This window comes from Camelina sativa, chromosome 20 (assembly GCF_000633955.1).
Source record: "Camelina sativa cultivar DH55 chromosome 20, Cs, whole genome shotgun sequence".
Lineage (NCBI taxonomy): Eukaryota > Viridiplantae > Streptophyta > Magnoliopsida > Brassicales > Brassicaceae > Camelina > Camelina sativa.
In genome coordinates, this window is record NC_025704.1 from 6,362,765 (window position 1) to 6,378,031 (window position 15,267).

At 35.6% G+C, this 15,267-nt stretch overlaps 2 protein-coding genes across 2 annotated transcripts; one reads left to right on the forward strand and one right to left on the reverse strand.

Annotated features, from left to right (window-relative positions):
• Positions 600-4,964, reverse strand: LOC104769653 (protoporphyrinogen oxidase 2, chloroplastic/mitochondrial-like). Its single transcript, XM_010493920.2, has 18 exons — positions 4,748-4,964; positions 4,575-4,626; positions 4,231-4,366; positions 4,077-4,142; positions 3,947-3,997; positions 3,774-3,830; positions 3,509-3,588; positions 3,378-3,414; positions 3,146-3,211; positions 3,019-3,059; positions 2,561-2,693; positions 2,268-2,441; positions 2,121-2,195; positions 1,769-1,892; positions 1,570-1,678; positions 1,315-1,389; positions 1,114-1,220; positions 600-976 (listed from the first exon to the last, which is right to left on the reverse strand). Exons 1-18 carry the CDS (start codon positions 4,782-4,784, stop codon positions 855-857), a joined length of 1,542 nt encoding a protein of 513 aa, XP_010492222.1. The 5' UTR covers positions 4,785-4,964; the 3' UTR covers positions 600-854.
• LOC104769657 (ankyrin-3-like) lies at positions 10,041-15,025 on the forward strand. Its single transcript, XM_010493922.2, has 4 exons — positions 10,041-10,526; positions 12,660-12,935; positions 13,036-13,173; positions 13,269-15,025. The coding sequence occupies exons 1-4, from the start codon at positions 10,227-10,229 to the stop codon at positions 14,811-14,813; spliced, it is 2,259 nt and encodes a 752-aa protein (XP_010492224.1). The 5' UTR covers positions 10,041-10,226; the 3' UTR covers positions 14,814-15,025.

A 15,267-nucleotide genomic window follows, 5' to 3' on the forward strand; every position in this document is an offset into this window, starting at 1 on the left:
TATAAATTGATGACTGTGAATGTATAACCACAATAGTATGTGTTAAAATTTGGCTTATAATACCTATACTTTCGTTAGCATTTACATGGTATTTACTCTTTATAATATTCGACAGTAATATCATAAGCCGAACCTAGTCATCATGATGTTTTAATAAGTCCCAACAAAATAACCTAAACATAAAAGTATGTAATCATCATAGTTGTGAACTTATTTTCTCCTATTTATATATTCAATTAAGCACACCACAAAAGGAACAAAAGGAATAGAACAATGCAAGCTCTAATTTTGATGCTGCTTTAGTATCAACAAGAGACTTACCAAGACAAAATGGGTTAAGACAGATAACGCTTTATAGTAGAAAGATGAGACAAAACATAAGACTCCATAAAATAAGAACGGTAAGAGCATGTGGGACGAACAGACATGGACATTCAGATACTAACACCTGACATTCTGATAACCTTTTTGGGACCATCTCTTGGTTGTGGCTTTGGAGAAAAAACACGCAAAACATCAACATCCCCTTCACCAAAAACCAAACAAGTTTCTCTACAACTTGTCTAGAGAACAAAAATGAGATCTCCAAGATAAGAAAATATCAGCAAAATTTTTTTATAAGGATTCTTTAATCCTGAAATCTACACTATCATGTTTTTCTACCGAGACAAACCAGATCAGTGATGCAACAAGAATACACTCAATACAGACAAAACATTAACATGGATTTATGCTGGAATTATTGAGTCTATGTGACTCTGGGTTTTGTTGAGTTTGTTGGCTAATCCCTCGGCTTCTTTGCCTTTTACAAGTTTACAAATTAAGTCATAAAAAGGGACGAACCTTGACACTGTTCATAAGCTATCCTCTGGTTTCTTATCATTTGAGCAAGACTCCAGGTATGAGATCACAAGATCAGCTGCTTTGCAACCTGATGCGATTGATTTCCCAACAGATAGCCCTCCTCGATGATTACCTGTTCATTTTTGTCGTGCACAATAGATAAATAACTGCAATGAATCATCTCAAGACCATAGACTGGCTACATTCATCATCATGGATCATATATTTAATGCTTTCTATCTACAAGACTGAAACTTTTATCGAAGTAACCTGCGTAGAAGAACCCGGGTAGATCTTTCTCCATCTTGTCAACAGCTTCCATGACCGTGTCATAGCTGCTGTCATACAATGGGAATGCTTTCCTCCAGTAGTAATGGCTGCAATTAACATATATTGTTGATATATAAGGGTAATCTCCTTTTTCATACAGTAAACGATAAAATGAAAAAAAAAACTCCAAATTTCACATACTTGACAAACTCAGGTTCACCTTCGACCCCCAAAAGTCGCTGAAGGTCAGAAGTCACAACTTGTTTCAATTCATCTCTACAAATATAGAACCGGAAAAGAGATTTAGAAAGAATCAGATGAAGGATGGGAAAAATGGTATAAATGTCTTAATAATTCGTAGCTTCAAAACGATCGTGCATCACAATTTTAGTGACTTAACATGGTTGAGTTTGTGTTGAAATGCTCTGAAAATTTTAAAGCAGTCAGATTTCTTACGTGGAAGCTTTGGCTAGTTCCTGGTTCCTACTCCCACCAATAAAAGTTGTATATAGATGAAGGTCACTAGGGCACCGATCTGGAAACATCATCGAGGAAAAGAGTGTACCTACATATAGAGTATAAAGTGTTGATAATTATAAAAGGAGAAATATATGACTATTGGTTTTAATCATGGCCTAGGACATCAACAACTTACCAAGAGTTCTGAAACCATGTTTTTGCTCCTTAGATGGAATGACTACCCCAAAGCCTTCTAGAGGTCTCTTTACTTTCTCCTTTGTGAATGTGGTGATTATAACCGAGAGGGGCATGTACTTGATCTGAACAATTAACAAGATCAACATCAAGATGCAATTAAGTTGGGATAAAGAGTACATTTAAGAGATAACTAATCATGTGATGAAGTTCTTTGATGTCTCACATTAATATTTTCATTATCAGTTATGGATTAGAAAAATATAAGACAGCACGAAAGGATGGACTAAATCTAGATGTAGGCCTAATACTCTCAAGCAAAAACTTCTGAAAATTAGACAAGACACAATTACCTCGGGGAGAAAGTTGAGCTGAAAGGGCTGTCCTCCTTTCATAACCTCCATCTCCTTCACATTACACAGAGGAGCCTATAATACATAAAAAATTGTCAGATGAGAGGTTCTCCAAGTTTCATATCACGTCCGGAAAACACTACTAACCGTCATAATTACAGCATCATAATGGAGGTTTCGTCTCTGCGTCTCACTATGAGCAACACACCCTAGAGACCAGCTCTCATGTCTTGATCCAGAATCGTAAGATAAAGAGAGAACCTTGGAGTCTAAATTGAGCTCATCATGTGAGAGTCCTTTGCACAACATATCAGGAAGAATCTGCAATATCCAAAGTGGAAACATACCAACAACAAAGTGGTACAGAGCAAGAAGAACATGAGTAGTACGGCAAAAAATTTCTATGAAAGAATTTTTGGCATATTTTGAGAATGCATCACCTGCATTCCACCCTTAAAAGAGAATGACCCGCGCGAACCCTTTTTTGTGCCAGGAGAACTCCTTGATTTTCCACTTTTACCCTCTTTAGCGGCAAATTTTGTTTTGACTGCGCCTACTATAATAGAGCCAAAACTGAAACGAAAATATAATATATTTAGCACCTAACCAGAGAACAGTTAAAGAGCTCAGTCATCGCCACAGAATCAGCATAGAGAAGTCAGAACCAGGTAGCCAAACCCAAAATAAGAAATGCTATCTTTGTCCGTAAAACTTTTCTGCGTACCATACTACACATCACGGAACCAAAAAATTGTTTGATATTACCACGTATATAATGACACTAGTAAAGGAATGACAAACTCAAAACCTGATTGCATCACCCTATTAAAAGAGAAAAGAATCTTGGAATATATTCAAGCAAAAATCGTTAAATACAGATAGTTACATGAGAGATTACCTTTTCTCTATATTCCAGAGATCTGGAAAAGAATACTTCATCTGATCATAAATCGTAGGGAGGGATATAAACATGAGTAAAATCAAGCAATAAACGAAGACAATATGTTAAGTGCAAAGTGGCTCACTGAAAGGGAATCAGGATCCGCAGCACTTGTTCCACCTACGAAAGGGTCGATGAGATAGTCCACAACCTTACAAATGAAAAACATCAAAACGAGACACATGAAAGTAAGTTCACAATTTTTAACATCGATAAAGATAGTCCAGAATTGGTGTTGACACATGCAAAGAAAGTTGAAACAAAACAATGAGATTCTAATGTTTAAAACCAAATTTTAGGATTAGGTAGCGACAAACCTCTTGTCCAAAATGGCGTTGAAAGAACCCGCTTACACTACATCAGAGACAATGGGAAGTGAAACGGAAGTTCCAAATTTCTGTGATTGAGATTGCTGACGGTCTGAGTAAAAAAATTAAGTTAGGCTCACCTTTCTAGTGCAGATGCGTCTGACACTTTTGAAGACAATGCATGTTTCTTCCATAAAAACGGTTCCAACAAGATTTCAAACTGCAAGTAAAGGCCTAGTACTTTTAGTGATATTTGAGATACTGATAAGATAAAAATACATTGGTAGAAAAGAGCGTCTAGTTTCTGGTAGTAGTAGTCCATATAAAGTTAAACACCGTATGTCTCAAATGACCATCAAGAGTCAAGAACAAATAACCAGTGTATTTATATCTCGAGAAATCTACCTTAGATTGGGTAGAGAGCACACTACTTGTGACCAGCGCTATCGGATTTGTTGGTATCTAGCATGAAAACAGAGAAAATCTCAGCTTCGTAAATTAGATAGGAGAACAACTCACGACATGAAGAATAAACAACCCATAAGAACAAGGAAAACAAGTATAGGTTACCAACTTACCATCACAGGTACACCATTCCGCACAATATACCGCTTTTTCTGAGAAATTGGCTGAAACAATAGAGAATGATCAAATAAGAGGGGTGGAGAAACACAACTAGCAAAATCAACAACAAAAGAAAGCACTCACAAATTGTTTTTTGTCACGAAGGCCAAGATCATCGAGCAAAGTCCCAACTTCTGGCTCAGCCTCAGTCTGCATATGATGCAGCAATACACCGGAATCAAGAAAGACATATAATCTAAAACCAACTGAAACAGATCTGTACGATAAAGCAAACTACCATAGTGTTAGCTCCTTGGTCCCAAATCAAGCCATTATGCATAGCACTCCTCAATTTCCCACCTGCTCTTCCGTCAGCTTCAAACACAGTCACATTCAAACCCTTCGATTTCAATTTGTAAGCCGCCGCAAGACCACTTCAAAAACCATTTAAAAAAAAAAAAACATATCTATGAGCTAATTGGTTGCAATTACTCAAAATTGATAACAAATAAAACTCAGATCAAAGAGCTCACAACCGACCCAAAGCTGGAGCAAAATTCAGGAGAATCACACAGCACAATATAGAGAGAAAGAGATGGAAGAAACACAATGCAGGAGATTGAATTTGCTATGAGAAATTACCTTACACCTGCACCTACGACTGCAACTCTTTTTCCAGAAACCGCTTCGAATTCTATAACCAAAAGAAATTAGCAAAAAAACAATTCAGTGCAAAGAGACAGATAGTTCAACGATTCTGGAATGCCGAAGCTGAATATGAAAACTGGACATAAAACCCAAAAGTTTTTACTTACTTGTATCATCATGATCAGCTACTGCAGCAGACGCCATTGTTTGTTTTATCAGCAAAAGCCAAGACAATTCCAATCTCTTCTGACCAGACGAAAGCACGACGGAAATAAAGTAGAAAAATAAAATAAATACAGCGGCAAAAATTTCAGCTTATTCAGAAACGACAACAAAAAGTGACGTTTTATTTCCTCAGGCCCATTAACATCAGTTTTTTTCTCTAACGGGCGCTTACTCATGTCTTCGTATCCAAACAAGATTTTACTTCTATTTCCTTTTGTTAATGTCTTCACATCCAAACCAATAAAACATGATTCATAAGTACCGACGGATCATGCTTTATATGTCGAATACATAAAAGATGGGTTTGTGTTGAAACGTATAGGAGAAAGATCTAGTATACGTTTTCTATTTTGAAACGGATCGTGCGAACCTCAACATCACAAAGTTTTCTTAACGAGCTGGTGAACTTTTCTACCAAATTGGTTAAATTTGCACCAACAAAAGTACGAAAACAAAACTATAGTATATATATATAGTTGGTGACGTAAACACACTTGGTCAATCAACTCTCGTCTCTCGTCAAATAATCCACACAGATTTTAGCAACAAAAAAAAACATTAACAAGATCTTATCTAAAATTTTGTATTCCCGACCAAAAAGCATTCGTTATTCATAAGGCAGTTTTTTTAATTTTAATTTATTGTGCATTTGGGAAACTAAAGGAATGCAAAAGTTTGTTGGTAGTTATCGTGGTAGTTAGTTTAATCGATGAAATTGAAAAGTAGTACTTTTTAATTTCTATAAGATCATAATTACTATTACATTATGAGAAAAGTACTACTAATAATTGCTTTTTTGAGCATACCATCTTTGAATATTAACTTAACGAGTAAGCTCAATAGGAAAATCAAATTATAAACAAATAAGTTGTGCTGAGATTACGAGAACATTATATGGCCCATTTATACAACAATATCAAAAATTTGAATCTACAGTGTACTAGATTTGAGCATTACCGCATGGGATGAATGAAAAGGAAAAGTCATTTTGCTTTAAGGTAGACTAAATTTTAAGATTAATTTATATTAGAGACATGATATTTGCTTGCGCCATGGAACTTTAAGATTGAAGCAAACTAATTAAATAATTAATCTCTGCCGCCTAATATGAATTCGAAATCATATAGTATTTGATTCACACGTATAAATCATGTAAGACTGTCTTTCATTATCTTTTTCAAATTTCAAAACTGATAAAGTAACAAAGTTTTGCTTTTGTCATTTTTGATTATATTCCATCGGCATTGTTTGATTACACTTTCTTTCATCACATCCTAATTAATTAATTAACTAAGAAGAACAAATTAAACAATTTTAAAAATGGTCGAGGATTTGAATTTTTGAATATTCTATATATTCCGACTTTGAGTTTGAGTGTTTATACTTTATAGTTTTCGCTTTTGTCAATTTAAATTTAATTTAGTCTGGTATAGTTGGAGTTACATTTTAAATTCAAAGAAAATAGCGATCCATTTGGTTGTTGGATTGGTTTTGAGTAAGAAAAATTGTGTAAGGTAAATTGACGACAAAAAGAAAGGCTAAACACGTTTACCTTTAAGTAGTTACTAGTTAGTCAGATTTGTTGTTCATAAAATCATTAAGACTTATAAATATTCTTAAGTATGATTGTTAACAGATTATGGTAGGGGATTATGAGATGTGGTCCATGGTTTGTCCTAATTAGTAATTTACAAGGAAAATGATTCCAAACTCGCGGTTTCCGTAAAACCGGTGAATATTTGATACTTCTTATTTTTATTTTCTAATAATTTTCTGATATTTATTTCATTTTCCCGAATTAATCTACTTTGTTAGTTTGTTGAGCCAAATTAACCCCTTTTTCTGGTTAACACTTAAGGGTTATTGGTTTGGAATTTAAATAGAGTTTTAAACACTTTAAATATTATGTAGAATTTATTGTTATTAGATCAAGATTTTGTTAAATTCTGTTAAACTTTGGGGTTATTAGTTTGTGATTTGTAAAAAATTATTTAAAATCTTAACAAATTATTGGATTCAAACTTTTATAAAATCAATAAAAATTTTGTGTTATTCAATTAAAACAAAAAAATCTAGGATTGTTAATGAATTCAATTACTATGTTATTTGTTCATAAATTTTACAAACTTTATGTACAAACTACAAAACAAAGTCATGAAAAATATCACAAAATATATAGATTGTTTGGAGCACTTTACAAGATTTTAGAAAACTAATCAACAAAACTATAGAATACTCTCTAGCAATCTTTAAAAAAATTTCACTTATTCACTTTTAATGATTTTGTTAAATTCTTCAAAATTCTTTATAAATTAGAATCTAATAACATCGAAATTATCTTTAATGGCATTACCAAACACCAAAATTGTTGTTGGTAATTTGTCGACGAAGCACACAACTACCGTGCTTCGTCAAATCTTTTCTCGGTTTGGCACAATTATCGGTCTCGCATATCTCCTGACAAAAATCTTTGTTATATATCTTATTCGAGCGAAACATAAGTTTATATGGCTAAAGGCGGCGGCGGCGGGTTGATTTCACTCGGCAGAAAATTAATAGTTCTACCTAAACTCCCACCTGACGGAAAATTCAAGCATGAAGTGGAGAAAGCAACTGCACTTGCTCTAGAGATGGCAGAAAGTAAGGATCCGACAATCCCAGTCCCGGTCCCTAGTGAGATTGCAAAAATTAAAGAGCCGGCAGTCCCAGTCCCGGTCCCGAAGAGATACAGCCCGGTCTCACGGTTTAGTAGATCACGTCCAGAGAATCGAGATACATCAAAGAACGGTAAAAATATATAAATTGTTTGGAGCACTTTACAAGACTTTAGAAAACTAATCAACAAAACTATAAAATACTCTCTAGCAATTTTTAAAAGAATTTCACTTATTCACTTTTAATGATTTTGTTTAAGTCTTCAAAATTCTTTATAAATTAAAATCTAATAACATCATCCCCTTAATACTACTGTTTTGTTTTGTGACAATAACTAAAATCAATATGTAATATGCATTCTAACGGGTTCAAATTCACATCGTGACATAAGAACGACCATTATAATGTAAACTATGTAATAACCACTAAGCTATATGCTTTAAATCCTTTATGAAAATAAAATCTTTTATGTTTTATCAAAAAAGAGTCAAATATTTTCACTCGTCACTAGACGTTATTTATATGACCGACGGCATGTATTGTCAACAAAAGTATTGAATTAAATACTTTATAAGGCACATATTAAATGGAATCAAACATATAATTTCATGTCGCAATCTGGATCACGAGATCTTCCCGCAACATGAATGTCCAAACTAGCTAGGATTCGATGAATATCACGTTCTTTCCAGGTCAACTCATTTTCATTGAATAAACAATAACCTAACATACCAAATTATATATTTGGGCTCATACTCATGAAGTTAGAATTCATTCGAGCAAACATGTACTGACTCTATACTATATTATATATTTTGATGTGAAAATGTTTTCTTCCTAAAGTTAGATCAATATAAGCAGAAAAAAACATTAATTCTAACCAAGTTTTATACTATAAGCCATTCTATTTCTACCCTCTTTCGTTAGCAGAAATGAATAGGAAAATATGAGGTGCAATTTGTAATACTAGATTGTTGTTATTATTGTTTGATCGATCAATATTTTACTACTTGTATTGTTATCCCCCATTCCATCTATATGCTTTAAAGTCCTGTTTCAAGATCTTGGCTAAAATCTTGGGATTATTTTTTTAAAAAGAAATATTGAATTATTTCCGGAGTTAATCAATTTACACGTCAATTCAGAAATAATTAGATGGGACTATATGTTGAACTAACCAAAATAGTCATATCTACAGAGACGTATTCCACGAATGTGAGTTGTTAATGGTTGATGAAGAGTCAACCTCATGACGAGTCTCGTGTTCCCCGTACGTACGATTACGAAGTTATGGTCCTATCCTATTTATATCTGTAATTCTCTCATCCCATATATATATTTCCACCGACTTCTCAAATACTCTCTCTACCACACTTTGATCTTTCTTGTATCATTCAAAGATCTCACTTACATCACTTCTAGCTCTTTCTCTTCCTCCATTTGATCGCCCACCGTTTTTAACTTTTTTTGATAATGATCTGTATTCCTACTCGAGTTACATCGTCCACGACAAAGAAATACAGAGAGTTATAATTGTGAAGATCTGTGCATGCATGTTTTTAAAACCTTCACTATTGGTTATTTTGGTATGTCGCATATAATAAACTCTCACTGCGATGCATTCATCACATAATGCCAAAAACAATATGGCCAAATTAAATATCTCCATTCAGTCATTCACAATTTCCCAACAATATAAAAATAGTAGATTGATGTCCAAGAAAATAAAATAATAACCAAAGAACGTAGTTTGAGAGACATAGCTGGATTAATTGAGCAGGGGAGAGTTGTAGGGTTGTAGCTATAGGAGTGAGCAAAAGAGTATGGGACAGTGAACAAGATAAATAATCTTCATACTGAGTGATAAGTTTCTGTATTAGCAAAACGAACAATCTCTCAACAATCTTATCTACCTTTCCATTTACCTCCAATATTTTTATTCTACTTCTGTCTTCTTTCCCAACTAATGTATACCTAAATTTGACATGAACTTTGTTTAGAAGAACTCCCTATCTTAAGAAAAATTAGCCTTGTTCCTATATATTTCGTCTTTTACACTTATGGTTGTTAATATATATAACTAATGGCGGTTATTTCAGGTCATCAACCAAAACACCAATTGTATACACGAAGAGGCCAACAAATGATTCTTTTACATATCAGCACCAAAAAATTAGTTATGATTAAAAACGAGGTAAGCAATATGCATTGGCAATCTTAACATCATGGTATACCATGTGTGATTTTGAACTTTTATTAAATTACTAAAAAAATCACATATGTTTCCCGTTTATGTTCTACTTAATACGCAAACAAAATGGTATTAATTACCAAAATTAATGTTTTTGTCATTTATCAACAATTCAGATTATTTTCTATTTATTATATGCCATTGCACCCAGGACCAGTCAGCACAACGCGCACTATGTATAGTAAAAAAGTTTACTACTATAATAAAATCACGGTTATAAAACGAGACCCACACATACACTATTCTCATTAATAAATTTACCTATTTTAACCATTCTTCATTTTTTTATAACCGTGGTTGAAACTGTAAAATTGCGTTTTCAATAAATTCTCACACTCGTCTTCTTCTTCCCATCCCTGGCGCTCACTTCTTTTCAAGTTCTCTCTCTATCCTCTCTATCCTCTCTCTCTCTCTCCTCGAGCTTCGCGTCTGCAAAGAGACAAAAACCCAAATCCTGGGACTTCGGTCAACGACTTACTACGGCGGCGTAAGGATCATATAGTTAAACTCCGACGATGACGGTTTTCTCCGGCAAACAAGTCGTTCCCGTAGATTACGAAGCAGAGGTATCGCAGCGGCTTCTAGACGCTATCCTCGACGGAGATTTCAAAACGGCGTCGGATTGTGTCTCTGATCCACTCCTCGACGTTAACTTCGTCGGCGCTGTCAGCTTAAAAACGAGGAGGAGCGAAGTCTTGCTCCGTGATGAGTCTCCCAGTGAAGTCAGAGTCGAGTACGAAGAGTTCAAAACTGATGTAACGGCGTTGTTCCTCGCCGTTAATTTCGGAAACGTAGCTCTCGTCAAGAAGTTACTGGTAAGTTATTCTTAACGTTTCTAGCTTTTTTAGATTTTGAAACTGATAAAACACAATCTGCAATCATTTTTTTTTTCCTAACGCGGATTTATCAGTCATTAATTATATTAATTTCGTTGTTATTTAGTTAATCAATCGGTTTAAATCATGCTTGTTTTTTTTGAATTAACGCTAATCATGCTTGTTTTGATTTGAAATAATTTTTTTCATTTATTTGTTTTGATTTATTTACTTACCTTTGTGTGTTTGAAACTATTGTTACGTTTCATTGACGCAATCGTTGGATAATTGATTTCCTCGTGATTTCCTTTTTTTTTATTAGTGGTGTGATTCGTTCGTGGTACTTTTTATGTCTCTTGAATTAAAAGACCCAAAAATATATGTTATGTCTGAAGCTTACTTTACTTGTATTCCTCCTTTTTCGAAATTCAAATTTCGGACACTGATTTATTTATTTTATTCTCTCTGTTTTTGACTTGAAAACTGGTTCCATTAATCTCATTTTGATTTCATGATAGTTTGATCTTTCTCAATTCTCATCAATTAAACTTTGTTAAATCTCTAAAACAGAACTCAAGTACTTTATTTCCAACAGGTTAAAGCAGAACACAAGTACTCTGTTTGAATATTACTCTTACTTGTCTATACTTAGCTTTACTAGTAATATTTTTTTTATTCTTGTTTAAAAATGTGGATCGGATTCCGTGCTAGTTTTTAAAAAGAGATATTTAACAATTATACCATATTCAAAACTCAAACTTTTCCAATGTACCACATTCAAAACTCTTTTTTCAATGTACCACATTGTTCATGACAAAATGACCATTGTACCCCTGGTGTGGTTGTGGTGTCGTTGTGGACATGTTTTGATGGACCAGACCCAGTGATACCTCTATGAAAGACGTCGTCCACAATCCAGCCATGTTTACAATGTGGACCATACAATTTGGTTGTAGATGGATCAGATCTGGTGAACCAGTTCCTGTGGACCAAATCTCTTTTTTTTTTTGTAGACAAGTTGGTTTTTGTTGTTTGTGGACAAGTTATACTTAATTAGACTTTTAGATACTAAGTTTCATGGTTTGTATAGTACTAGTTTCATAACTTGTCCACAATGTCCACTTGTCCTTTATTAAATTTGTCATGCATTAGATTATTCACAAAAATTCTAGTAAACAACATTTTTATTAACCCGGTGGACCAGTTTCAAACTTGCACAAAGGAGAGACAACTAGTCATTTATTTATTTATGTTCTAGACAAGTAATTTAAGTTAGTGGACAAGTTTGTACTCCTCAAATTGTCTACAAGACTTGTCATATTAGCAGAAGGGCAAAAACGTCATTCTGCCTCACATTTGTGGTAGATCTGAAAAGGAATATCAATTGTGGTACATTTGGAAAGTTTTGTGGAAAATGTGGTAAATTAAACTAAATTCCCTTTTAAAAATATTCATAACCTGTTGACTAGCTTCAATCTCACTGGTTGGGGTATTAGGAATCTTCCAAGATGCCAAAAACGTGATTATAAACAATTAATTTTATCTTGAAGTCACAGATTTATTTTTTACTCTGTTGCTGAAATACGCCAGTATAATTTTTGGATCTGAATTGCTCTTCAATGATGGATATTTTGAGACACAAGAGTTTCCAAAAGTTCACTATTTAGTTTGCAGTGATAATTGAGTGATTTTGATTTGATTCTCTTGTTTTCCTGAAAGTAACTTATGACTTTTAGTACGACAAGAAAGTGTTGATATATACAATCACATCCATGTAGCTTGTTTGTGAAACAGAACCTGAGGCCCCTCCATTAGGTGTTGTCATTTGTCATTGGCTGCATCTAGTGTAGACGGATACTATATTCGTATACTTCCTTCTTTCTTTTTAAGTCATCATCAGATGTCTGAGATCAAGCCATGCTCCTGTGTGTCAGGGTTGTTCCCTCATGTTCATGTAGATCCATTTCAATTATTTAGTTCCCATTATTGTAGAACTTAACTATTATACACAGCCTTTTTTATTTGTCTTCTTCTGGTTTCTGTATTCACCCCACGTGGAGTCATTAGCAACTTGCAGTATATTTAATAATCTTAACAGTGATCTGACCTTTTTACTGTAATTTCATCTCACAGAACATTGGAGCTGATGTGAACCAGAAGCTCTTCAGGGGATTTGCAACAACTGTAGCTGTAAGGGAAGGTCATTTCGATGTATTTGAGATTCTACTCAAAGCCGGTGCTTCTCAGCCTGCTTGTGAGGAAGCCCTACTAGGTGCTAGCTGTCACGGACGCTCGAGGTTCGCTGAGCTGCTCATGGGAACTGATCTTATTCGTCCACAAGTCGCTGTGCATGCTCTAGCCACTGCTTGTTGCAGAGGTTTTGTGGACGTCGTAGGAACCTTGCTCAAAGTAAGTTTTCATCTTATGGTTTTAACATATATATGACCACTTAAAGAGTTGTTCAATAGCATATAACAGAAGACATCTCCATCTTATTGCTTCATTACAGTGCGGAGTAGATGCTAATTCAACGGATAGGCTTCTTCTTCAATCTTCAAAACCTTCTCTTTACACAAATGTTGACTGTACAGCTCTTGTCGCTGCCATTGTCAATAGGCAAGTCTCTGCTGTCCGCGTTTTACTACAGGTAAGTTTTGGCTCTGCAAAATTTAAAATTTGTTCCCTGCAAGGAGAGAATATGTTTCTAAGACATCCAAGCTTTTCTTGTAATGATATGCACAGGCTGGTATCAAGACAGATATCATGGTTAGGCTTGGAGCATGGTCATGGGACACTAACACTGGAGAAGAGTTCAGGATTGGAGCTGGAGTGGCTGAGCCTTACCCTTTGACCTGGTGTGCTGTAGAATACTTTGAAACCAGTGGCGACATTTTGCGTTTGTTGCTCAAAGTTCAGTCTCCAGACGCTCCTCACAACGGTCGGACACTTCTCCATCATGCTGTCCTCTGCGGCAACCAGGGAGCAGTCAGAATCCTCCTCAACTGCGGCGCCGATCCAGAGACTCCTATCGAAACTTCACGAGGCATTGGACTCCGGCCGATTCATATTGCTGCACGTGATGGATCAGTGGAGATCACACAACAGCTAGTTAGCTTTGGCTGCGATATAAACTCGAAGAATGATGCTGGGAACACAGCCCTGCTGATCTCTACAAAACACAAACATTCAGAATGCGTAAAGGTGCTCGCCCTTGCTGGTGCTGATTTCGGTTTAGTGAACAAGATTGGTCATTCTGTTGTTTCGGTTGCTGAGTCAAACAAGTGGTCTCTCGGATTAGAACGAGTACTTCTTGAACTGATACGGTTCGGTGTGGTTCCACATTCAAGCAACGCTTCAGTATTCTCGCCTTTGCTATACGTGGCTAAAGCAGGAGATGCCGAGGCGCTTAAATCTCTTGTAAAAGCAAAAGACATCTTCTTGGACTATCAAGACGAGGAAGGCTTTTCGGCTGCAATGCTAGCTGCCATGAATGGCCACGTAGAAGCGTTCAGAGTCCTAGTCTACACAGGCGCAGACATGAAGCTATATAACAACTCTGGCGACACAGTAGTCTCTCTGTCTGAGAAGAACGGTAACCGTGACGTGATAGAGAAGGTGATGCTCGAGTTTGCTCTTGAGAAGGACAACAGGAACATGGCAGGCGGGTTCTATGCTCTACACTGTGCTGCACGGCGTGGAGACGTCAAGGCGGTGGAGCTTTTGAGTGGAAAGGGATACGATCTGGACATCCCGGATGGAGATGGCTACACTCCACTCATGCTTGCGGCCACAGAAGGCCATGGACATATGTGTGAATTCCTAATGGCCCGTGGTGCAAACTGCCATGCTAGGAACAAGAGAGGGGAAATGCTAATGGACCTCGCGACTGGTGATGCGGAGAAGGTGATACGTAACGAGTTGTCTCGAAGGTTTGTGATAGAAGGAAGCAGTGTGATGAAACACACCAAGGGAGGGAAAGGGAAGAAGCATGGCAAGGAATTGAGAATGTTGGAATCAAGTGGAATACTAAGTTGGGGAAAGTCGCGAAAGAGGAACGTGGTTTGCAAGGAAGTAGAGATCGGGATGAGCCAGCGGTTTAGGAAGAATCGTAAGGGGAAAAGCGATGCAGGGGAGGAAGAAGAAGGGATGTTCCGAATAGTGACTACAGAAAACAAGGAGGTTCATTTTGTGTGTGAAGGTGGATTGGTGTGTGCACAGATGTGGGTGAGGGGAATAAGACTTGTGACCAGAGAGACTATTTGTGGGATAAGTCATATTCAGAATTAGACTGTTGTTTTGTATATAAATAAGTTTTGAGAAAGGGAGCTTCATTTTGAAGGTAGCATGCTTCTTCTGATGGGTTGGGGCTGAGGGTGTTTATAGTTGTTGGGTTGGCTTAAGAAGATTTGTTCAAATTATAGGTCTGATATCTGCAGTATATTTTTGTAGTAGCTCAAGTTGCTTATGAATGGAATCTAGTTGATTTGAGATTCTCCAAATTGGTTATTACTCTGGCCAGAGCAGAGACTATTATACAATGCATGTCGAAGTTCAAAATAAAAATATAAGCTATTTAACATTAATTTCATTGGATAAAATTGTATTTATCATTGCAATGTAGTGTCTTTATTTATAAGTGAAAACATTAAAAAAAAAATGTAATGATTTTGTAGGAATGAATTTTCAACCTAAAAAATATTAGTAAATTTTTATTAATATTTGATTTTATAAATAAATTTTA

Coding starts and splice junctions, on each gene's coding strand:
- LOC104769653 (XM_010493920.2), bottom strand. CDS start 4,784: ATGGCGTCTGCTGCAGTAGCTGATCATGATGATACAA. Junction 3,060..3,145: donor CGGATCCTGATTCCCTTTCA/GTGAGCCACTTT, acceptor ATTTATGATCAG/ATGAAGTATTCTTTTCCAGA. Junction 2,694..3,018: donor CTCTGGAATATAGAGAAAAG/GTAATCTCTCAT, acceptor TTTTCGTTTCAG/TTTTGGCTCTATTATAGTAG.
- LOC104769657 (XM_010493922.2), top strand. CDS start 10,227: ATGACGGTTTTCTCCGGCAAACAAGTCGTTCCCGTAGATTACGAAGCA. Junction 10,527..12,659: donor CTCTCGTCAAGAAGTTACTG/GTAAGTTATTCT, acceptor TTCATCTCACAG/AACATTGGAGCTGATGTGAA. Junction 13,174..13,268: donor CTGTCCGCGTTTTACTACAG/GTAAGTTTTGGC, acceptor TGATATGCACAG/GCTGGTATCAAGACAGATAT.